Source organism: Orycteropus afer, unplaced genomic scaffold (assembly GCF_000298275.1).
Source record: "Orycteropus afer afer isolate SDZICR_OR568_19922 unplaced genomic scaffold, OryAfe1.0 scaffold00124, whole genome shotgun sequence".
NCBI classification, from domain to species: domain Eukaryota; kingdom Metazoa; phylum Chordata; class Mammalia; order Tubulidentata; family Orycteropodidae; genus Orycteropus; species Orycteropus afer.
In genome coordinates, this window is record NW_006921711.1 from 3,021,367 (window position 1) to 3,045,828 (window position 24,462).

At 38.3% G+C, this 24,462-nt stretch overlaps 1 protein-coding gene across 1 annotated transcript in view; it reads left to right on the top strand.

Annotated features, from left to right (window-relative positions):
* Window positions 1–24,462, top strand: part of CAMKMT (calmodulin-lysine N-methyltransferase) — a 720,478-nt gene that overhangs the window by 630,527 nt on the left and 65,489 nt on the right. The window contains exons 4-7 of the mRNA XM_007944389.1: window positions 4,455–4,515; window positions 6,377–6,431; window positions 7,506–7,569; window positions 16,825–16,891. Coding sequence (XP_007942580.1) covers window positions 4,455–4,515; window positions 6,377–6,431; window positions 7,506–7,569; window positions 16,825–16,891 — 247 coding nt within the window. The remainder of the gene's footprint in view (window positions 1–4,454; window positions 4,516–6,376; window positions 6,432–7,505; window positions 7,570–16,824; window positions 16,892–24,462) is intronic.

The following is a 24,462-nucleotide window of genomic DNA, read 5'->3' on the forward strand; positions in this document are numbered from 1 at the left end:
TACCATAGTTTGGTTATCCATTCTTCTGTTGATAGGCACCTAGGTTGTCTCCATGTTTTTGCTATTGTAAACAGTGCTGTGATGAACATGAGTATGCATATATCTGTTCTTGTCCTGGCTCTCACTTCTATAGGATATATACCTATTAATGGAATGGCTGGGTAAAATGGTATTTCTAATTCCAACTTTTTAAGGAATTGCTGTTCTGCTTTCCACAGTGGTTGTGCCATTTTACAGTCCCACTAGCAGTGTATGAGAGTCCCAATCTCTCCGTGTCTTCACCAGCATTTGTTATTTTCTGTTTTGTTGAACTTAGCTACTAGTGCTGGAGCAAGATGGTATCTCATTGTTGTTTTGATTTGCATCTCTCTAATGGGAGCTCTGGTAGCATAGTGGCTAAGGCACTTGACTGCTAACCAGAGGCTGGAGGTTCAAACCCACCAGCCACATCTCAGAAGGAAGGTTGGGCAATCCTACTTCCGTAGTGATACTGCCTCGGAAACCCAAGGAGGGGTTGCTATGAGTCAGGGCTGACTTGACGGCACATAACAACAACAACAAATGGCTAATGATTGTGAGCATTTCTTCATATGTTTGTTGGCCGGCTGAAAATCTTCCTTGGTGAAGTGTCTATTCATGTCTTCTTCCCATTTTTTAATTGGATTATTTTTCTTTTTGTTGTTGAGGTGTTGGAGTTTATAAACTCTAGAGATGAGTCCCTTGTCAGATATTTCATTGCCAAATATTTTTCCCCAATGTGTAGGTTCTTTTTACTGTTTTGGAGAAGTCCTTGGAAGCACATAAAAGTTTAATTTTTAGAAAGTCTCATTCATCCAGTTTATCTTCTGCTATTTGTGCATTTTGGGTTATGTTTGATAGTCTGTTTATGCCATATATTAACGAAACACACTGCCATCAAGTCGGATCCAACTCATAGCAACCCCTCCTTGGGTTTCTGAGGTGGTATCACTATGGAAGTACATGGCCCAACCTTCCTTCCGAGGAGTGGCTTGTAGGTTTGAACCGCCAGCCTTCTGGTTAGCAGTCAAATGCTTTAGGCATTACACCACTAGAGCTCCCATGCAGTATACTAGGGCCTCTAAATTTGCCCCTGGCTTTTCCTTGAGGAAGTTTATAGTTAATTTTCACATTTAAGTCCTTGATCCATCTGGAGTTAGCTTTTGTATGGTTAGTTTGTATGTTAGTTTAGTATGGTGTGAGGTACAGATCTTGTTTCATTTTTCTGCAAATGGATATCCAGTTTTGCTAGCATCACTTATTAAACAAACATTCTCTTCCCCATTTAATGGATTTTGGTCCTTTGTCAAAGATCCATCAATCCTAGGTCAATGGATCTATTTCTGGGTTCTCAATTCTATTCCATTGGTCTTTGTGTCTGTAATTGTACTGATACCAAGCAGTTTTGACTACTGTGGCTGTATAGGAGGTTTTGAGATCCAGCAGTGTGAGACCTCCTACTTTGTTCTTCTTCTTCTTCAATAGTGCTTTGCTTATCTGAGGTCTCTTTCCTTTCCATATAATGTAGTGACTGGTTTTTCCATATCTTTAAAGAATGTTGATGAGATCTGGATTGGGATTGCATTGAATGTATAGATTACCTTGGGTAGAATTGACTTTTTCACAATGTTCAATCTTCCTACCCATGAGCATGGGATGTTCTTCCATTTATGTAGACCTCTATGATTTCTTGAAGTAGTCTTTTATAGTTTTCTTTGTACAAGTCTTTTTTGTCCCTGGTAAGATTTATTGCCAAGTATTTTATTTTCTTGGTAGCTATTGTAAATGCTATTGATTTCCTTATTTCTTTTTCAGCAATCTTTTTACTGGTGTAGAGGAATCCAACTGATTTTTGTATGTTGATCTTATATCCTACCACTATACTAAATCTCTCACTTAGTTCCCAAAGTTTTGTTACTGAGTCTCTTGGGTTTTCTACGTATAGGATCATATCATCAACATGCATATTAATTTAATACTCACAGTAATATTGTGAGGTTGATACTACTGTTATCATGTTTGACAGATGAGGAACCTGAGGTACAGAGAAGTTAAATAACTTGTCCAAGATCATAAGAATGGCAGAGCTGGGATTGGGGCCCAATAAGTCTGAATCAAAGCCCCTTTGGTTCATTGCCTCTCTGATGTTCCTTATGAATCTAATTCCAAACCTTCTTGCTGGTTTTCCTTGTTTTTTTCCCAAGCTGTCATTTCTATCAGAATTGCCACAAAGGCTGGGTTAGTGAGTACACCTGACTAGACTTTCCTGCAACAAATTCTCTATGGAAAAATCTTTTTGTTTATTCATATACCTTACCCATTGAATCTCTTAGGATTTTGCTTAACATTTCTTTGACAATCTCTTCTCTGAAATGTTTGGATTATCTACTGCTTGAAGTTGAAAATGCATCTGAGGTCGAGGGCTGAAAGGTGTGTTAGGGTAAGGATAACCCTTTTAGGTGTTTCAGCTTTACATCAAGACCTATCAGCAAAAAGCCTCCATTTAAGATGCAACTATTGGTCTTTCCCCATCCCAAGGGAAAAAGAGTGAAGACAATCAGAGACTCAAGGAAACAATTAGTCCAAAGTGCAAATGGGCCACAGAACCACAGCTTCCACTACCTGCCAGAACGAGATAGTGCCTGGCTCCTACCACCCTCTCTGATGGAGACCACAGAAGACCTTGGACAGAATGGGAGAAAAGTGTAGAACAAAATTCAAAATCATAAGAAAGACTAGGCTTACTGGTCTGATAGAGATTGTGGCCCTTAGACCCCCTTCAAACCTGGAACTGAATCCACCCCTAGGGATTGCCTTGCAACCAAATAACAGATAAGCCTATAAAGTAAACAGTAACACTCATGAGGAAGATACTCCCTAGAACAGTTAACCATATGAGACCAAAAGGGCAGCATTTGCCCCAGCAGAGCTCAGAAGGGAGACGGGCATGAAAGAAGGATGAATATATATGAGGGGATCCAGGGAGGAAGGGGAACAGTGCTGTTGCAGTGAGGGAAATGCAACTAATGTTACAAAACAAAAGGTGTGTAAATTGTTGAATGAAAAACAAGTTTGCTCTCTAAACTTTCACCTAAACCACAATTTAAAGAAGAAAAAAAAAAAAATAATAACAACTCATCAGCAGAGTGCTTAGTGCAAAGACAAAGAACATCTGGTGCTCTTTCCCAGGATGGCATAATAATTTTTTGTCTCAGGCAGTGGAGGCTGCCTAGCATCCTACGTGATCTTTGGGTCTGACCATTTGGGCAAAAAATCTTTTTATAACTCTACAGTTTATTTGGAGCCCTGGTCATGCAGTGGTTATGTGATAACCAAAAGGTTGAAAGTTCGAACTCACTAGCCACTGCACAGGAGAATGATGCAGCAATCTGCTTCCATAAAGATTACTGCCTTGGAAACCCTATGGGGCATTTCTGCTTTGTCCTATAGGGTCACTATTATGTTGGAATTCACTTGATGGCAATGGGTTTGTTTTTTGTTTGTTTGTTTTGGTGTAGTTTATTCTGATTGTAAGAATAATATATCATCATTGTATATATTTTGAAAAATGCAAAAAAGCATAAAGAAAGAAATTAAAAGTACTCATAATCCTACCATCTAGTGATAACCATAGAAACTATAGTTTCCAAATAATCTTATTAAGCAATTTGTATATATTCATGGAGACCATGTAAGTCTTCTGAATAAATGAGTTTATAAGTTTAGAAAATGCCCATCCATGGAATTTATAGTGGGCAGGATTACTGTGAAATTTTAAGATGTGCCAGAGTTGATGAAATTAAGATTTCTTAATTTTATGCTTTAGTTTGACTTTTTTAGTTGAAGAGAGGAAATAATTGTACATATTAGAAAACACTAGTTTCAGAAACCCAAGGAGGGGTTGCTATGAGTCAAGTCTGACTCGATGGCACATAACAACAACAACAACAATATGGATTCAAACAAAAGGACATAATGACTTCAGTGGTTTTATGTGCTCCCACAATTGTTTTTTTTTTTTCCAATTATTTTTGGCTAACATGGGCTGAATACATAGTAGGTCTTCAGTTAGTACTTATTAATTGGCTGAAGAGAAGGTCCATATGTGCAAGATTCAGATCTATCTGAAATATTATTAAAATTTAACTTGGTATTTGTAATTTTGGTATTTGTAATTTTGGTGATTACAGTTTTTGCTATGATTAAAATTTAGTAAAATTCATTTAGGATCATTTACTATTTTTCTGGGGAAAAGGATTATAAATCTCACCATTATTAAACAACAGCAATAAGAAAAACTGACATAGTATGAAGTACAACAAGTTAAGTCAAATTTGTTTTGAGTTGAAATACTTTAGTCGAACATTATTTTTACAAGCTATTTCTTAAGAGAAGGACTTCCATAATCAGAATGTGTACCCTCTTGTGTTTTCTAGGCATCTGGCCTTCTGAAGAGGTTTTAGCTTACTACACCCTCAAGCACAGGGATATGTTCAGGTACAGAGCTGCATGTAAAAATACTCTTTAACCCATTATGAGTGTTTGTCTACATATGAAAGAGTCCAATGATTACATTCTTCAAACTAAATTGTTAAAGCAAGAAAAGAAGAAGAAAGGAAAGAAAGAAAAAAAAAGTTCATGGTGCAAACATGTTGCTTCTAAGAAAGAAATCTGAATTGCCTTTGGGTACTAATATTGCACAGCAAGCTTTTTGCTGTGTCAAGACATTTTATTTCACTTTGATTTTGGGCAAACAAAAATGAAGCGCAAATCAATCCTTACTTATTGTGAAGGTCAAAAAAAAAAAAAAAGATGTTCTTTAAACTTATGCTGAGAAAGTCACTACAGAATATTTGATAAATAAATACCCCACAGCTATTATTTAAAGGTACCAGCCTACCTCTCATTTTCAAGGTATCTTTATATACCTAACAATTTGTGTTTGTAAAATATAAATTATTATTACAGATTCATGCTATGGAAATGTTTTCAACTATTAGTGTGTGTTATAGAACAAAGTGATGCATGGGATTCAGGGAAAAGAAAAAGAAAACTCCTTTTATTTGAAAATTCAAAACATGTTTGGTAGACCCAGAAATTATAGGCTTTTCATTTTAATTCTTATTTTATAAAAGTCATCCAATGTATACTTCCTGAATAGCCCATTATTATTCCAGACAAGCCATAAGGGATCGTAGTGTGTATTTTAACAATATGTATTTGTAAGTTGGGTTGATAATTTGTAATTTTTTTAAAGCTCTGTGGGTCTATATTTACCAACTAGTTTATAATTGCTTTGAATAACTAACTACTCATGGAATGTATTTCAAAATATGAATGTCCTTGCTTAGCTTCTCTTCCCCTTCCCTCCCCGTGCTGTTTTCAGTCTGTCTTTTTTTTCTTCTCCTGAGAGATTGGACTTCCCAAACTGGGAATAAGAAACAATCTTCAGAGTCTAAGCATATAAAATAAAAACAGAGCACTTTTTAATTTAGGCTGCAGAGCAGCCTGGAAGCCTGGCATTTGCTCATCTCCAGTGCTTAAGGTTAACTGGAGGAGCTGTGGGAACGTCCCAGTTGAGGACTGGATATTTTGGCACAAAGGGGAAGGTAAGTGCAGAATGCCACACCAGACTGTCAGCTTTAACTCTGAGCCGGCTTTACTTTGAGAGGTGAAGTCACAGCCCACTCATTACTTTAGCCTGGGTTTGCTGGCTTAACCATATTACGCTCTGCATTGTTTATTCACTGTGTTGTGTTGGGGTCATTTGTGATTTAAGTGTTAATTACTAAATGCTCTTTGTTGTTAATTGTTCTTTCTGGGGGCGGTTCAGCTTTCCAAAATGTTTAAGTTTGATTTAGAATTAAAAAAAAAAAAAATCAGGATTGCATTTATTTCTGTGTCTGTTGTGTGTATGTGACTATAATATAGGTATATACACACTCATATATAGTCTTCATTTACTTGTCTAACTGTTTTTGAAGGAATGAATGTGGATTAACAGTGTTATCCTTTCCTAACAATTATCTTTCGCTACTCTAGCTAGTTTAGTTCTAAAAGACAGCGCCATTGACAAGGGAAAAAAAGGGAACCTTCTCAGATTTTTCAGCTCAGCGGTGGTAATGTTGCAGTGAACACTAATGAGGGGACCCCCACTGGTTTCCCTGCTTTGTGACTTTTCTATTTCATAATTATTTTTAAAACGCAAAACGACATGAGGTAGCCTAGTCATGTCTCTACAACTTCCTGGTAGTGCCGTTCTTACTGCAGATGGCAATTTGTTCTTGTAACATATATATCTCTCTGACCATTTTCATCTAATTTGTATGGGTTCTATCATTTCTTTTCTCTCTTTCAGAGACCTTGCTGTGTGTGAGCTAGGGGGTGGCATGACATGCTTGGCTGGGCTCATGGTAGGTCTTTTCTCAATTCCAATCCCATTCACAGGGAGGAACAAAAGGAAAAATGTTCCAGGGCCTCCAACTGCTGGGTCAGAGAACCGTCAACAGCATCAGCTGCGGTCAAGCTGCCAGGTCTTGAGAGACCTTCTAGATTGACTTACTTTCGGATCATACTGATTTTATGGTTGCCTCGATGAGCAGAAACATTTTACTTCAGTGTAGTCAATATCGCTTGTTGTGACATTCCAGGCCTCGCCGGGTCTTTCTTTGCCATAGCAAAAGCATTTTAGGTTTTTTTTTTTTTTTCAGATTATAGTCCCATTTGCTAAGATACAGGAATAGCCCGGCGAATCACAGTTGGAGCACCATGATATAGCTGCTAATGTTTTGCCTGCATTATTACACCAACAAACATGATCCAGAGCGCTCAGTAATTAGATTCTTTTGAATTAGATTGGCCATTCAGGAACGTTGTTCCCCATTCTCTGGGTTCTGAGTCATGTATTCAGGAGATATTATGTAGCAGCATAGTGCATTAGACAAGTTTTTATGTCTCTACAAATAAAAGCATATTGTTACACTGATTGGCATTTGACAAACCTGTCGCTCTTATACAATGTGTCGAGGTTACAGCCCAATGTGCGAGCATGTCAAAGCTCACAAAAAAATTACCCTCACAAAGCCATCTGCCTGCAATGCAAAGTTATATGAAGGGCATCAGGCAGTCAGACAGAAGCAAGCTGAAAGGCAGAGTGACAGCCTTGTATGATGGCTCTACTAGATAAACAGAAGCCCACAAATGAAAGCCTCTCAGAATACCATCATCCGCTGTCACAATGCAATTACCGAACAGAATGATAGCAAGATAGAGGCTCCCGCAAATGGAATGATAAAAGTATTGACTGATTTGATTGAATGATTAAAATAATGCAGACATAAAATGAAAAAAGATTGAAGATTGTTACAGAGAAATAGGTGAGGAAGCATGATACTGAAGGCTTGTCACTCCTGTCTTCACTTCCACACAGACAAGCATATTTGCTCATTGTTTGCTGTGCTCTTTTTTTTTTTTTTTTTTTTTTCCAGGTTGCTATTTCTGCAGATGTCAAAGAAGTTCTGTTAACTGATGGGAATGAAAAGGCCATCAGAAGTATCCTTATTCAGATAGAAAACGGGTTTGTTGTGCTCCTTCCTTTTTCCTGGCTGAGCAACAATTGATATAAAGAAAGACAGCATGGGGTATTAAAAGAGTCCTGTCCACTGCCCCCCCACCATAAGTAATTAAGAAGTAGAGATATATGGAATTTGTTGGGTTAAACTACGTGCAGATTTTTTTTTATCATATTTTTTATAATCAATTCTCATTAAAGGAGCCTACATTTTGTGAGCCACGCAAAGCATAAGAAATATTTCCATAATAATTTTCGAGCATTCTTTTTTATTTATTTCCATTAAAATTTGTCAGTATAAAATAAATTGTTTAACGTGTATTGGATGATTCTTGCAAAAATTAACTGCCAGCTGCGTTCTCCATATTATCTTGCATGCTTGTGATGTTGTGTCGGCCATGTAATATTGTACGTACTTTAATTGCTGAGGACTTACCTACATCCCCCACTGGAAAAAGCTATCAGTTTTTCATTATTTCCTTTTATTTAGGATTATAAAAACCTATCTTTTTTTTCTACTTTGTAATCACAGTTCAAACCCCATTATATTAGATTATGCTTTACTCATATGTACACAGAGTTCATGAAAATTGAACTGTACTTTAAGAAAGCAAGCATAATTTGTGGCTACTTTAGCAATCGAGCTGATTTGTTCAGGGACGGTTAATAGCTGTTAGAAATGGAGAGGAAAGGTGGAAGATGTTTGCTTTGGTTTTTTTGGTGTCTTACATTTACGTTATGAGGTAAGCTGTTGACTTATTTGAATTTTAGCCTCCCACACACACAATGCCAATGCAGTTTTGTGTGGCATCTTACATAAAATCTATTTTGGATTTTCTTTTTCTCACTCTCCTATCTGGTGCTCTGAAAATAAAATTTGCAGTAGCTCCATCCGGCTGCTCAAATAGGAGAAAGGAGGTACAAGAAGCTCAGTAGCTAATACCGTTCAGCAGCACTTGTGTGTTCCACAGAGCCCCACCCAGCTAATTGCCTGACAGACTTAAAAAAAAAAAAAAAAAAATTGAGGAAGGCAAAACAGCCAATCACAAACTTGGCCTTTCACACAAGGAAAAGAGATCACAAAAGGTGATTCCTTTTTTTAAATGCAGGATTTTTTTTTAATCATGATCTTGAGACTGTCGCAAGTTTTTCAAAATATTCCTGAAGACGAGCTAATGTTGTTTCATTCGCTCCGCTTTGTTCTGAGTTATTCCTGCACTGTATCATTTCACTGTGCTCCTCCTCCCCATGTCAGGGGAAAAACAGCGAGCGAGAGGAAGTCAGGTATGCCAGCACAGTTCAAACGCATGTTTTGGTGGAGAAAAAAAAAAAAAAAAGAAAAAGGCAGAGTTGCTGGACAAGAGAAGGTCATTTTAGCCAACAGAACTTTCAGATTGGACCCAGTAGCCAGAGGTCTTTCTCGGGTCAGCAGGTGTCTTCCTTAATAGCGTCAGAAACCAATTAGAACTTTTATCAAACTGTGGAATGCATCTGTTGCCAGTATGTAAATTTCATTGTATTAAAATGATTATTGAGCTAAACTACAGAACTTCCAGAGAAGGGAAGAAATGCTAATGTCATTAATTAATGCACCTTTGCTTTAAACAGCAAAGATGCTGTGCCAGCTCTTGAAAATCAGAGAGGAAATCTCAGATTCTGTATTCACTCTGCTGGCCTTTCAAAGAAATGATTGGTACAGCCCCCTCCCAAGAAAATGGATTTTTAACATTTGGTCCTCAGAAGCTCAGCCCTGAGAGTGCTTTATTGTGCTGGGTTTTACAATGGGTTTAATATAGCAGGGTGCCAAAGGGCAGGAGGGGAAGAACTTTACAATGTAGATAAAGTAGGTCCTTTCAGGATGCAGGCCAAAACTGGTAGTGTGTTTTATTTCATCTCTTAGGACTTTCCTGATGGAGTTCAGTTTTTATCAGGCAGTTGTTCTATGTTTGTGTGCCTTTTTTCTTCTGTAAATAGATCTAATTTTTTTTTTAATTAAGAGGAAAAAGCATGCATAAAGCCTTCAAAATTGGCAATGTGTTTTTCCTGCTTTTAATACTATTATTCTTGACTTGCTAACTGAGCTTACAATTGGCATTTGTCGTAATCTGTTTTACTGAGTAATGCTAATATGAATGAAAAAATATATATTTTTTCTATTTGTGTGCCCACTTTCTGTAAGAATAATTAATTCACTGATTCGCATATTGTTGATGCATATAGATAGAAACAAACTCATTTAAAAATTACTGTTTACATCTTTCCTTTAAAATTATAGGAAGCCTAAATTATATACCAGTTGTAGGATATTATCCAAAAATTACTTTCTAAAAAGTAAAAGTGGATGTCAACAAAAAAAAGAGGAAAACATTGCCAGAAACCAGAAAATCTCTAAGCAAAGCTGCTAATTATTCTTAATGGGCAAGATGAGCACATTAAGAAACAAATGAATACATCAGCGAAATGTAATTGAAAATCGACCTGGCAATCGCACATCACATCTGAGTATTGGCCTGTATATTACTCTTGTCATTTAAAAAATTATTTTTGTTGTTCTTGGCATCTGAATTTAATGAATCCAACTGAGTTTTACTACTTAGCTTCGTAAGCTTGTAAGATTCTAATTTTTACTTTTTTAAAGTCATTTTCTAATATTTCCTTTTTATCTTCTCTGTTATTTTTGTTTTTTAATACATGAGGCAATGAGTGGATAAAATCTGAATCTTTATGTCACAGAAGCATATCAGCCAGTTGTGAGATGATTTATTATCTCCTTGCAAGTGTTTCAAATGGCTTGGCTATGTTTTAAACCCTGGAAAGCTAGATATTGATGTGAGGTTTATTAAACAGGGATATCTGAAGAGATTAAAACTATTTACTAAGCACGGGTTAAGGCAGGGTACTTGTGCCAAATGAATTAGTGATTGTAACCACAAAGGGCCACTCACCTTGAGGTGCTGTACTGAGGTATAAATGAATGTTCTAAGTCCTAAATATTTTCTCAGAGTTTTGGGAAGTTTTCCTAGAGATTCTCCTTAGTCCTTAAATGGTATTTCTGAGTCTGACATCTTGGAGTCCCACTACCTGGCAGCCACCTTTCACCAAAGGCACCATTTTATCTGTACCCTAAGAGAACAAAGGAATTTGGAAATGAAATCCTTTGGTTAATCCAGTTCTCAAATTTATTGTAAAATAGTATGAAATGTGTTTGGCATTGCCCTTTAAGGAAAGAAATCTTCAAGTGTCCCCAGATAATAATGACTGAAAAAGGTCTGTGGTTAATGATGACAACGAAATACAAATTAGGGTGGGAATTCCTATACTGGTGGTAAGCTGCTTCTAAATCATAACGAATAAAAAAATACAGCACCTCAAGGTGAGTGGCCCTTTGTGGTTACAATCACTAATTCATTTGGCACAAGCACCGTGCCTTGACCCATGCTTAGTAAATATCAAGTGTGTTATCTGCAAAATATATTAATGTCCGTTTCTTTGTGCTTCTGACCCATGCATCTTATCCCCACAGTCAGCATGGTCTGGATCATGATCTAGAGCTCAGGATTCTCCAAAGATTAGTAAATCTCCTGTGCTTTTATGAGAAGATACTCCTGGCTTAACATTATTTTATTTAAAAGAATCTCTGACTTGAATAATGAATGGATAAACTTCTTGTGGACCATACAGCTTGTTCAAAATGGTTCAAAACTTGGGAATCCTAGGCCACCACCCTGTCTCCAGACACATTCTCCAATAGCAATGCCAGCTATACTTGTGCCTACTAGATGAACTGTAAATAAATGCTGGGTGCCTCACATTGGGTAGGAGTTCAACAAATATCTTTTAGTTAAGTCACACCATTTCAGGTTCTAAACATAAATTAGGCATGGTTCCTGTCCTCCTAGAGCTGACATTCATTCCAAACAGGGAATTGATTGGCATCTGATAAGGATCAGTCATCTGGCAGTTGTGAAAATGTCAGTTTCAGGTCAATCCCTGAGCCATTCAGTAAGGTATAAAAAAAAATCAAACCCATTGCCATTGAGTTGATTCCCATTCATGGCAACCTTATAGTGACCCTAAAGACAGAGCAGACCTGCCTGCCCTATAGGGTTTCCGAGGGTATATGCTTTACAGAAGCAGATTGCTGCCACATCTTTGTCCCACAAAGCAGCTGGTGGGTTCAAGCCCACAAGCTTTCATTTAGCAGCGAGCACTTAACCACTGTGCCACCAGGGCTCTTTTGAATAAGGAATAAAAAACAAAAAAACTAAACTCCCTGCAATAGAGTCAATTCTAACTCATTGTGACTCCCATTGGGTTTTCAAGGCTGCAAATCTTTACTGAAGTAGGTGCCTTATCTTCTCCCGTGGAGCAGCTGATGGGTTTGAACTGCTGACCTTCCGGTTAGCAGCCAAATGTCTTACCCACTACACCACCAGAGCTCCTTTTGAGTAAGGAATAGAGGAGGCTAAATGAGTGTCATATTCTTGTTTGCTGATTATTTAGTTATAAGACAGTCAGATGCCACTGAAGATGTGATTGGAACAACTGTCATTATTAATAAGAATTGGACAACTTGCTTTCGCCTCCCCCAAAAATTATTTTCAAATGATGGCAAATATTAATAATAGTAGTAGTAAGAACAAAAGCATCACTTTGGATGTAATATTTATTATAAGTGTGCCTTTAAGAAGTTTTTTTTTTTTTTTTTTTAATCTTTAAGAGTGATTTAATTTTCTAGGAACCAAGTGTTTAGTCTAAAATATATCTCTGAATTTGTAACAGAAGTCATTGAAAACACAGGCTTTGCCTCTTTGCTAGAGTACACTGTATGTGTGAAAGACATTGGGAAACTCTAGGGCAGAAGTCCTCTGAGTCCTTCCAGATATTTAAATCTACAATTAAGTGTTCACACAGTTCTGAGCAGCAGGGAAAGAAAATAAAGCTTAATTCCCAAACCTCTTGATCCTGCCAATGCCTTTGCCTGGACTATTAAAAAAGATACTAAATTGACATGAATTAGGCTATCCAAGATGTCTACAGTTTCAACCTGCCAATCGCTCCTCTGGACAAAATACCTGACAATCTGCTCCCATAAAGATTACAGCCTAGGAACCTCTATGGAACAGTTCTGTTCTGTCACACGGAGTTGCTGTAAAGGCAAATCAATTGGATGGCACCCAAAATAACACCAAGGAACCTACTGTGTGTAGGCCCATTCTATGTCATACTCCATTAAGCCTTACAACAACCCTCTATAATATGTATTATTACTCTTATTTTAGAGGTGGAGTTCAGAGAGGTGAGTTGACCTGTCAGTCACAGAGTTACTAGAATAACCTGGACCAGAAGTCTGCTCCATTTGACTTTCAAAGCTTTATTTTATTTCTCACTAAACCATTCTATTTCACCAAAAACTAGAATGATTTGATTAATGTCATCTTGGATTTCTTCAGCACCTCTGGAAGAAAAGGCTTCTTGTCCGTAAATGGAGCAGTCATTGTTAACTGAGTACGCAGGACTGCCGCATCATCCTCTTAATTTGAGTAATAAGCATGTTTAAGAAAACTTTGTAAACTTAAATTAGCAAATATTACCACATCAAACATTTTCCAAATGTTTGGAGATCAGAATGAATAGAATTTATATTATCATCTCATAGTTTGATACCTCACTTTTGATACTGTAATAAAAATAAAGTTAACATAAACGAAGAACATTATTTTAAAAATAATTTCTTAAAGAATGGTGCCAACTCTCAAAATGTGTATGCAACTACTGATAAATATAACACTCACTAATTTCAGAAGAAAGCTGATATTTTAAACATGATTTTCTTTATACACATATTAAGATATCTAATAGGATTTGTGCTTAAGTGACCATCACTACAGTTTAAATGACTGTTTCTACATCTCCTCAATAGTGTGTGTATGTGTACACATATTTTAAGAATAAAAATCAACTGAAACAAAATTAACATGAAGCCCCACTCCTGAACTGTGCTTTATTTGAAAAGAAAATCTGGAGATAAAATCCTGGTTTCCTTTTAGCACAAGCATATACCCTGTAGCTCTCGAAATCCAGTTGCCCAGACAAGGGGACTGGAGGTGATTGCTCTGTATCCATTTAATCAGAAATCACATTAAGGCTGTCTTTGCACCCAGCACCTCCCACTGAAGTCTTCTAGAAGCTGGGTGCAGTTCAGAGAACACAATTTGGTTCATCGTGTTGAATACCATCCTGGACATATTGATTCAATTTGATTGGATTTCTTTTACTACCCTGAGGGTAACACAGAAGAATGACAAAATCTATTATTGAACACAGTGCCATCCAGAAGAACTACCTCAAAACCTGACTTAAAGTAAAGGGTGGGGAATAGAAGATCAGAATATATCTGTTAAGGTAATATTTTTTAAACCCTATTGCCATGTTTTATCTTTGTACTTGTTTTAATATAAAAAATACCTCCTAAACCACAAAATGCATTTCCTGCCCAAAGCAGCAAAATACTGCTGTGATTTTTTTTTCATTAAAAAAAAAAATTACTTCTAGAATATAAATACGTATGCTTGCTTCAGCCTGACCACCTAGAGTCACAGGTTTATAAATTGTATCAAAGTATATAGTGTTAAGATGTTTACTAAAAATTATTAATAGGTTTCCTGAGTTATATAATTTAACTTCCCTGTGACTATTTTATAAAAAGTATTACCTCCACTAACAAAATAATATGTTTTGCTTGATAGATTAGTCATGTACTCACACGACGCTACAGGTGTACCGCACACATTATGGAGTGTGGCTGGATGCCATGGCAACGCTGAGCAGGGTGTGGCTGGAGTGTGGGGGAACTTAATCAGAAACAGTTGTCAGTTGACTCTCTATTAATTTTGTTCTCCTCCGAATAAAGATGTCAGCTGTCCTTTTCTGCAAGACATTTCATTTAGAAGACTTTCCTGAAATACTTTCTTCCTGAAATAGACAGAACTGTAGGCCGATTGTGTCATTTCAGTTAATCAAAACAAGTAGGCAAATTAGTCTCTTTTATTTTTGTAATGAATGTAATTTAACAGTATTTAATTTGCATACAGGAAAGTTCACTCAGAAAAAAAAAGTCTACATTATAGCACTTTTGTAAACCTCAACAAAGCCCTTCATTAGGAGACCTAATTGATTTTTCCTACCCACTCCTGGGGGAAGAAAGCTATCACAGTACCTGCTTATTCACTCAGAGAAGAAATGGGTGTGCCTGGTGGTTCAAGCAGAGATTTGGGCTAAAAAGTCCTGTGGCTCTGTTCTTGCAGGGAGATCTTGGCCACCGCTTGCTTTGAGCATTCAGGAAATCTGCTTTTCTGAGCAATAGGGGGAATATCGCCTGTCTGCTTGGTTTCCACCCCATGGGCCCAATTTAGTTCAGCTTATGGCTTTCACTGGAATTATTTCTTATTTACTTAAACCTCCCTTCTTCCAAAAGAGGGAATTTGAGGCTTCTTACAGTGATACATAGAATATGCCACATACTGAGAAAATTTATACGATATAAGTGATAAACTGAGGTAAGTGAAAATTAAAGTCAAGAAATTACAGAACCAGGAATAGAGGCCAGTATAGAAAATATATGGCATGGGAGCTCTTGTGGTTGTTAGAGGTGGGTCATATAGTTGTCTGTGAGTTACACAGGGGCAAGAGTAAAGAGAGGAAAAAGAACCAAAAAAAGAAAAAGAAAAACCCACTGCCATTGAGTGGATTCTGACTCATAGCAACCCCCACTGGGTTTCTGAGGCAGTAAATCTTTACAGAATAGATCGCCCTGTATTCCTTATGCAGAGTGGCTGTTGGGTTTGAACTGCCAATCTTCTGGTTAGCAGTCAAATGCCTTAGGCACTGTGCCACCAGAGCTCCTTAAGAAAAGAAACAGTTATATGATTATATATATAGTGTTCAGAAGTTGAAGGGTAAACAGTTGACCTGCAGTCCAGCTTTTCCTGGTGTTGAAACCTGACATGATTCCTCTCATGTTGTTGTTGTTATGTGTCGAAAAGTCGGACCCGACTCATAACGACCCTTCCTTGGATTTCCGAGGCAGTATCACTAATGGAAATAGATTGCCCAACCTTCCTTCTGAGGAGTGGTTGGTGGGTTTGAACCACCAGCCTTCTGGTTAGCAGTCAAGTGCCTTAGGCACTATGCTACCAGAGCTCCTTAGAAAGAGACAGCCAGGTCTATGCAGGGAGGAGTGGCTGGTGGGTTTGAACCGCCAGCCTTGCGCTTGGCTGGCGACTGCCTTAGACCCGAAGCCGTCCTCTAAGGCTGATTCTTCTCATAGAGCCTCATAAAGATAGCCCTGTGCAGTGTAGTGCACCAACTCCTCACCAACACCTCTGCTATAAAAATGGCTGTTTTATACAAGACCTTATGTTCCTGCAGGTGACTAAAGGCCAAAGCATGTGTCCGTACAGCCAGTTCTTCAAGGGGCTTTGCATTGGGTCGACTTTCTTCTTCAGTAATTCATTTTTTTGCAAGGATTCTCCAAGTTTTCTCCATCTTTCTCTTCTCATGTCTCCCCATGTCTCTCTCTGCTGCTTATTCCCACCCTCCCTACTAGAATTTTGTTGTTGTTGTTATATGCCGTCGAGTCGGCCCCGACTCAAAGCGACCCCTCCTTGGGTTTCCAAGGCGGTATCACTACGGAAGTAGATTGCCCAACCTTCCTTCTGAGGAGTGGCTGGTGGGTTTGAACCGCCAGCCTTCTGGTTATCAGTCAAGTGCCTTAGGCACTATGCTACCAGAGCTCCTTACAAGCATTTAGGAGATTGGAAATACTTCCATTTGAAATTTCTCCAAAGACTGACATTGGCCTCCCTACTGACTGAAAGAGGCTTGCCTTTGGAACCCTAGCTATTTTAAGTGAGTGGGTCATGGTACCTACAGAACAGTTACCTCCATGCAGCCAGCACCCATAACCCTGGCCTTTCTGTGATGCCACCTGAATGTGCATTTCACAGGTAACCAAACTGCATTCAGGGAAGTAAAATAGCTTGTCTTTGCAGCATTTGGTGGTAGAGCCAGGGTTAGATAAACTTTCCCTCCTATCTTATACCCAATAGCTCTTCCCTTTTCACCATGCTAATCCAATGGACAAGAAGAGTACTGTCGGGTCTTTTTTTGATTTATTTATTTTTTTTGAGACAGTTGGCAATCATTGCAGAAGCTTTCTTAACCATGTCCAATAGATGTGAGAGACATCATCACAAGGAATCAGAGGGCTGGTGTGTTTAAGGCTCGGAAAGTATTAAGCTGGTAAGATATCTTTCTGCATTAAAATATACTCCAGTTGAAACTGTTTTTCTTGGCATTGTGGATGATTGTTAAAAATCGTAATAGCTAACATTTATTGAGCACTTATTATGTGCCAGGCACTGTTCTAAGCACTTTTCATGTATTTTCTCACTTAACCCTGATAAGGATCCTATGTGGCAGGTGCTGTCATTATCCTCAATCAATAGATGAGGAAATCGAAGATCAGGATATTAAATATTGAGTTGGGAATGATTTAAGGGCTAAGATTGTTCAGTATGGGGTTGGAAGAAGCCCAGCCTTCAACCTTATGATTGGCTCTTTCCAATGGTTCTCAACCAGGGGGACTTCTGGCAATGTCTGAAGATACTGTTGGTTTTTACAGCTGTGAAAGGGTGGTGGCGCTACTGGCATCCACTGCGTAGGTAGAGCCCAGGGATGCTGCCAAATATTCTGCAATGCACAGGGAAGCCTCCCACAGCAAAGAATGATCTGGCCCCAAAATGTCAGTAGTGATGAAACTGAGGAAACTTGCTTTTTCCATGATTTGAAAATAGTCTGCATATCCATTCCCTTTGTGAGTCTATTCATTCTTACTCAACCTAGGAGAAATACTTACCCTCAACTGAAACAGTGGTGTTTTCTGTGATGCTGCATTTTATTTTTGCCCTGTTGGTATGGGCATAGAGGAATGAGTAATTTTAATATAAAATATCTGTATTTGTGCATTTTTTTCTTTTAAATGTTTAACCACAGACATTATTAGAAGAAAACTTTGATTTTTAATTCTTTTATTTACTTATCCTTGTTAATCTGCCATCCTCTGATATTTTGAGTTTTCACCCCAACCACTCTTTTAGGCTAGGGTGGAGAAGATGGGTTACTGTGCTCAAAAACTAAAGCTGTTGACATGTAGGCATGAGGCTATAGAATAGCAATGTTTTTCTTTGTTGTTTTCTCATATGTTAGTGAGTGAATACAATGAAGTGTCATAGAAAGGCAGTCCCTGGGTTACCAAAGGGATCCATTCCTAAGTATGTCTTTAGGTCAAATTTGTAGGTAAGTCGGAAAAGGTGCATATGGTTCTTATTTAGCCTTACTTTACTGCAAGAAAGGAGTTCTGCTGGTGTAGTGGTTAAGGCGTTTGGCTGCTAACCAAAAGGGCATTGGTTTGAATTCATCAGCTGCTCCATGGAAGAAAGATGAGGCAGTCTGCTTCCATAAACATTTAGAGACTTGGTAACTAAATGGGGGTCACTATGAGTTAGAATTGACTTCATAGCAGTGGTTTGTTTTCCTTCAAGTTTAGTGCAAGAAAAGGCTAAAAGCCTTTTCCATCATTCGAAAGCTGCATGTGCAGCAAGTGAAGGTGTTTGTGATGAAGAATTTGTTGTATGTAGGTGTTGGTTCAGTAGTTTCAAAGTGAGGGCAAATGAAAATTTTAAAAAAGGGAGGGCAAATTTACATAATATTAAAGGGCAAGTACAAGTTGTCCATAAATTGGACAGTTCATAACCTGGGGATTGCCTATATGCATTTTAAAATCCTGCATTAGAATGTTTAGAGGCTGATGGCACAGGGGGCAGTATGCTCTGTGTTTCTTACATAAATGAACAAGCCAGGCTTGCTACCGAGCAAACCGCTGGCATCCAGAGAAGAGCAGGGTCTGCCCTCACCTGTGCATTACTTATTCTCGGGTTCTCTCTTACTACATGGTTCAGACTACCAGATGCCTCTGAAGAACACTTCCTTTTTGGACCTGATTTTCAACCTGGTTTTTTAGTTATCAGTCAAAAGCATTTTTTCTATGTTGACCTCATTTACATTTATTTAATGTCATTTAAAGTCATTTGTGACCATTTGAGTGTATTTCAGCATATAGAATCAGGGAATAATAGATTTCAGCTTCATGCTGTGAAGAGAGATTGTGTTTTTACAAGACATAATTTGTTTACTGGGTGTTAATAATCACTAATTAATAAACCTATGTAGCCTTCTAAAATATTGCATTTTGAGGAATAAAAGTGTCAAGTGTTTAACTTATGGAATGCAATAGTATTTTCTAACATCATTGCATAAAATGAGTTACATGAAGAAGCAAAACAAAAGCATTTGTTTCTATTATTCTGTTCTCAAAAGTGCAATTTCTGAATATATTGTTCTAATATGTGCCTGGACATATATAGTCTATATGTCAGTTGTCACACAGGAATCTCCAAGTTAGGGAGTTTTTCCTTTATCTTTATCTCATATTAACTGTGATTGGCTTCTTCTCTTCAAACCACTGCAAGTTTTTTGTGCAAAGCCTACTAAGACACTTGGCCAGACAGAACACAGTTAGATAAGTCAGCCCATTAAATGCCTTGATCTTACCTACATTAAGGAGCTACTTGACTACGTCATCTTCAAGAAGCTAAAAGGAAACTGCCACCTAATGTAATACAGTAAGTCCCCAGGTTACAAACATTTGACTGACTTACAGAGCAAGACATACGTGCCCTTTAATGTTATGTAAATTTGCCTCACTTTGAAACCATTGAAACAGCTCTTGCTTGCAATAAATTCATCACAATCAGCTTCACTTGCTACACATGCAGCTTTTAAATCATGGAAATAGATTCTAGCCTTTTCTTCCACTGAAAAAAACAAAAACCAAACTCACTGCCATTGAGTCGGATCCAACTCATAGCGACCCCTTCTTGGGTTTCTGAGGCAGTATCACTACGGAAGTAGATTGCCCAACCTTCCTTCCAAGGAGTGGCTGGTGGCTTTGAATCTCCAGCCTTCTGGTTAGCAAAATAAGGCTAAATAAGAACCATATGTACCTGTTCCGACTTACCTACAAATTTGACTTAAATTCACACTTAGGAACTCATCTGCCATGTACCCAGGGACTGCCTGTCATCATTCCCTTTCTGTCCACTGCTTTCCCACCCGTAACCAGTACAATGTGATGAAAGCTTTAGCAATAAAATTAGAAATAAAAGGAAGCTGTTCACAAAAGAGCTAAGATATAGCTCCGTATTCTTTTTTAGTGCCTCAATGCATATGCAGAATTTCCCCTCCAAATTGGAGGTGTGGAATAACAGCAGCGACAGATAACTAAGGTATTTACCATAGCTACAAAGCCCACACGTGAGCCAAATATTTCTGCTATTAAAAAGCACTTCAAAGCTTGACATGAAGTTTGTAACAGCTGAATGTCTCCTGTGACTTATTTGTGGAGAAGATGTAAAAACAGAGAGGAAAGTCGTGATAGGAGAACAGGGATCCTAGGAAATGGTTTCAAAGAAAACAGGAGAGAACCAAAAACCAAACTCACTGCCGTGGAGTCAGATGCGACTCATAACCCTCCTTGGGTTTCTGGGGCAGTATAATTAAGGAAGTAGATTGCCCCATTTTCCTTCTGAGGAGTGGCTGGTGGTTTTGAACCACCAGCCTTCTGGTTAGCAGTCAAATGCCTTAGGCACTACACCACCAGTTCAGAATTCTGACTGGCACCCCCAAGGTACTGTTCCCACTGCTCTCGTAGTGTTCTCAGTAATTCTCAGAATCCTCCTGCTGACAGCTCTTCCTACCTCTGAAGGCAGACCCAGGTTTTGTGATGCTTGAAACTCATGTGAGAGACTTCTTTATGAAGATGAATTCAGTTGCATCTTACTTTGACATTTAAAGAAACATGACCATGTGAACACTTTGCTAGGGTTTCTTGCAGGGCCTTAGGAGGGATCTCTGCAGTTAAAGGGACCTGATGCTTAAATGTCATTAGCGTCTCCGTAGAACCACCTCTGCTCTCCATAACCACCACCATCCTTGCCAAAAATAACTACTTCCCAAACTTTCTTGCTTCCTATGATCCACTTTGATCTCAGTTCTGATTGTTGCTAGATATGAAAGACATGTTTATGAAATCCTGGAAGCTTTAACCCTGGCCAAAATCTAGGATCCACATATATGCAGCATTATGTCCATTACAACCCAAAGATCTTAATACAATCATTCCACGGAACATTCATTTGTTCAGCCAGCCAGTGAGTCATTTAACGAATGTGTCTAAGGTACTGTTCCTCTGAGAACATAAATATGGAGTCATCAGAGTAACTCTTGAACAAAGGAAACCATGCTACTAAATATAGCTAGAGATTGGTGAAAGAGCCAGGATATTTACAGCATCTCAATTGCTGGGTTTATCTGAAACTGTCTTAAAAATTCTGACTTTCTAATAAAGAATCATTTGAAGCTTTTGACGTCTGCATATTTCCAGGTCGTTCAGAATTAGTGAATGGCGTCATTCTCTGCTTATTAGTTTAAAAAGTTACAGTTTAAAATAATCAATTAAATTTTCCTTGCTGTGAGGTTAAAAATGAGTTTCTATGTAAGAAAATAATTATCTTTGTGTGAAAACTGTTAGTGACATTTATACTTATGACTTTTTTATTCTTTGATAACCATTAATTTTAGTAAACTATGTAATATACTGGAATCCTTGGGTGGTACACACAGTTAGCATGCTCAGCTGTCAACCCAAAAGGTGGAAGTTCAAATCCAGACAGATTTACCTTGAAAAAAAGACCTAGAGATCTCTTCTGAAAAATCAACACATGAAACTCTGGAGCACAGTTGTATTCTGATACACGGGAGTTGCCATGAGTTGGAATCAACTCCGTGACAACAGTTTTCTGGTTTGCGGAACTTAATATAGCTGTTAAGACCTTTTGTAATGCAAATATTACCTTTTTATAGGCCCACAGGATTGGCTTTTGGTCTCATGTCAAAACCAAAACCAAACTCACTGCCATCGAGTTGGTCCCCCTCCTTGGGTTTCTGAGCTGGTATCTCTACGAAAGTAGATTGCCCAACCTTCCTTCCGAGGAGTGGCTGGTGGGTTTGAACTGCCAGCCTTCTGGTTAGCAGTCAAATGGCTTAGGCACTACACCACCAGAGATTTTTGTCTTCTTGGAGATCCAATTTCCTTTAGAGCTTAAGTTGGAGATGTGGAAAATGACTGAAAAGTACACATCCCAACCAAGTGGGATCCAATTGCTGATTTCCCAGGCCTTTTGCGGTCTAGCTTCACCTCCTCATCCAATCTAGCCTCCACTACTCCCCACCACACACTACCACTCCTTCATCACCGAGGCCTCTTCACTCTCCTCCTAACACATTTAGTCTTTCCTGTCTCTGGTCTTTGCTAGTCTTGTTCCCCATCTTTTCACACATCTAAATCTTTCCTTCTAGGAAGCTCAATTCCCATTCCCTCCTGCCTTTTCAGATTACTTCAGCCTACCCTCATCTTTATTTTTCTTAACTCCTCTTGGCCTTAGAACAGTGCCACAGTTTAACATGCCATATTCTTATTATTCAAACCATGGTGGCTTTGTTTTCGTATTCATTCATTCATTCATTCATTGGTTAATTCATACGCTGGACAGATGTTTTCATCACTTGCTGTTTGCCAAGACTATTTAAGTGTTGGAGATACAGAGCAGTGGTGAACAAGACAAAAGAGTCCATGCCTTCTTGAAGTTTACATTCTAGTGGAGAAGAGAGAGAATTTTCTGGTAGGCAGAGATTCTGTTTGACATGTTTTTAAATTCCATGAAGCAATTAATACACTTTATCCCTGGTATATGAAAGCTTTTAAGATTTGTATTTGGGGTAGATTTTGAAAGACATGAATCCATAAGGCTTATGGAACCAAATAATTTTTAGTAGAAGAAATTCAAGCTCTAGCAATCCTGACATCAGCTTATACATCAGATAGCTGACTTTCATTTCAGGCATGCACAGCAGTGTCTGTAGACAAACTGACAGTGTGAGTAGGCATTTATCTGTCCTTTGTCAGGCTGAAGAGGAAAGTTAGTAGAAGGTAACTGAGATAAGGAAACTGAGGGCTCTCTTTAAGGAATTTTCTGATAAAATATACCTGTTGCTAAGTTTTGCTAGAATTATGGTAGCATAATCTTGAGAACTGCTGAGAATTCCAGAAACACCACAGTCCTGTTTCCTTGTGTTGTTGCTATCTTGGATATGAGACAATGAAATTATTATGTGTACTTTCTATTATAATGTAACATTGTTGATTTGCTTGACAAGTTATAGAAAGGCTCATGTCCCTACTGTTTAGTGTTTTACAATGAAGAAACTAACTCCTACAGGGATGTTATTCAGTTTCAGATATTTTGATAAAGACCTCTCCCTTTTATATATATATTAAATTAGTTAGATTTTAAATTTTGGAGACGTTGTGCTGTCTTGGTTGGTGTTATTGTTAGCCGCTAATGGGTTAGGCCCAGACTCATGGCAATGCCATATACAGTGATACACTGGGAATACATTGGGTTTTCATTGGCTGATTGTCAGAAGAAGGTAGACAGACCATTCTTCCCATTCTGTCTTAGTCTGGAAGCTCTGCTGAAACCTGTTCAGCATCAGAGCAACACCCAAACCTCCACCGACAGACAGTTGGTGGCTGTGCGTGGGCTGCATTGTCCAGGAATCCAACTGTATCTCCCACATGGAAGGTAAAAATTTTGCCAATGAACCACCAGTGCTCTCTATGTTGTTTTATGGGTGCTCTCAAACTGCAGCAAATTGAAAATGCAGGTATTTTTCTTCTAAAATAACATGGTGTTGACTTTTTGGATGTGTCCATGACTGCTCTTTACCAAGATCAAAGTCTCATTACCAAAAAATAGGCAGGTTCTGTATTGATAGGCAAGTCTGCATGCCAGAGTTCTTAATTCTCTGTGAAAATGTCTTTTAAGAGAAAAATGCTTCCTTCACAGGGTTTTGTATCACAGAAGTTACAGATCAATTTATGCCTTCATTTCCAAAGGATTTCTTCACTTAAAAATAGACTAGGACAATCCTAAGATTTTTTTTTTCTTTTATTGTGATTTGGGTGAAAGGTTACAGAGCAAATTCACTTCCCATTTAGCAGTTCATACACATTTTGTTTCAAGACATTGTGTAACAGCTCTCCTTCCATTTCCTCCTGGTAGTTACCTTTTCCTTGTGTCCTTTGCTGTGCATTCCTGCCCTCTGAGCTATTTCCCTGTGCAAATGCTGCCCTTGTCATCTCGCATGGTTGATTGTTCTAATGAGTGTACCTACCTGATATAAATTCACCTTATTTGCCTGTCATTTCCCCAAAGGGTGACGGGGGGAGGGGGGTTGTTTCAGGGGTTTCACCAGTCTCTATCCAACCAGTAAATCAGGCCTTTTTTATGATTTGAGTTTTTTTCCACATTTTCTCCCAGTCTATCCAGAATCTCTTGCACTGATCCCTTTCTGAGTGGTTGAAAGTGGTAGCCAGTCTCCATCTAGTTCTTCTGGTCTCACGGTCATGTAGGCTGAGATTCACATGGGCTATTAGTCCCTTGGACTAATTGTTCCCATGCATCTTTGGTTTTCTCCACTCTTCTTTGCTCTAGACAAGAAAAGACCAACTGTTGCATCTAGATGGCTGCTTGCAAGCTTTTAAGACCCCAGATGCTACTTACCAAAGTAGGATGTAGAAGAATGTTTTTGTGTAGTATGTTATGCCAATTGAACTTGATGTCCCTCACCAC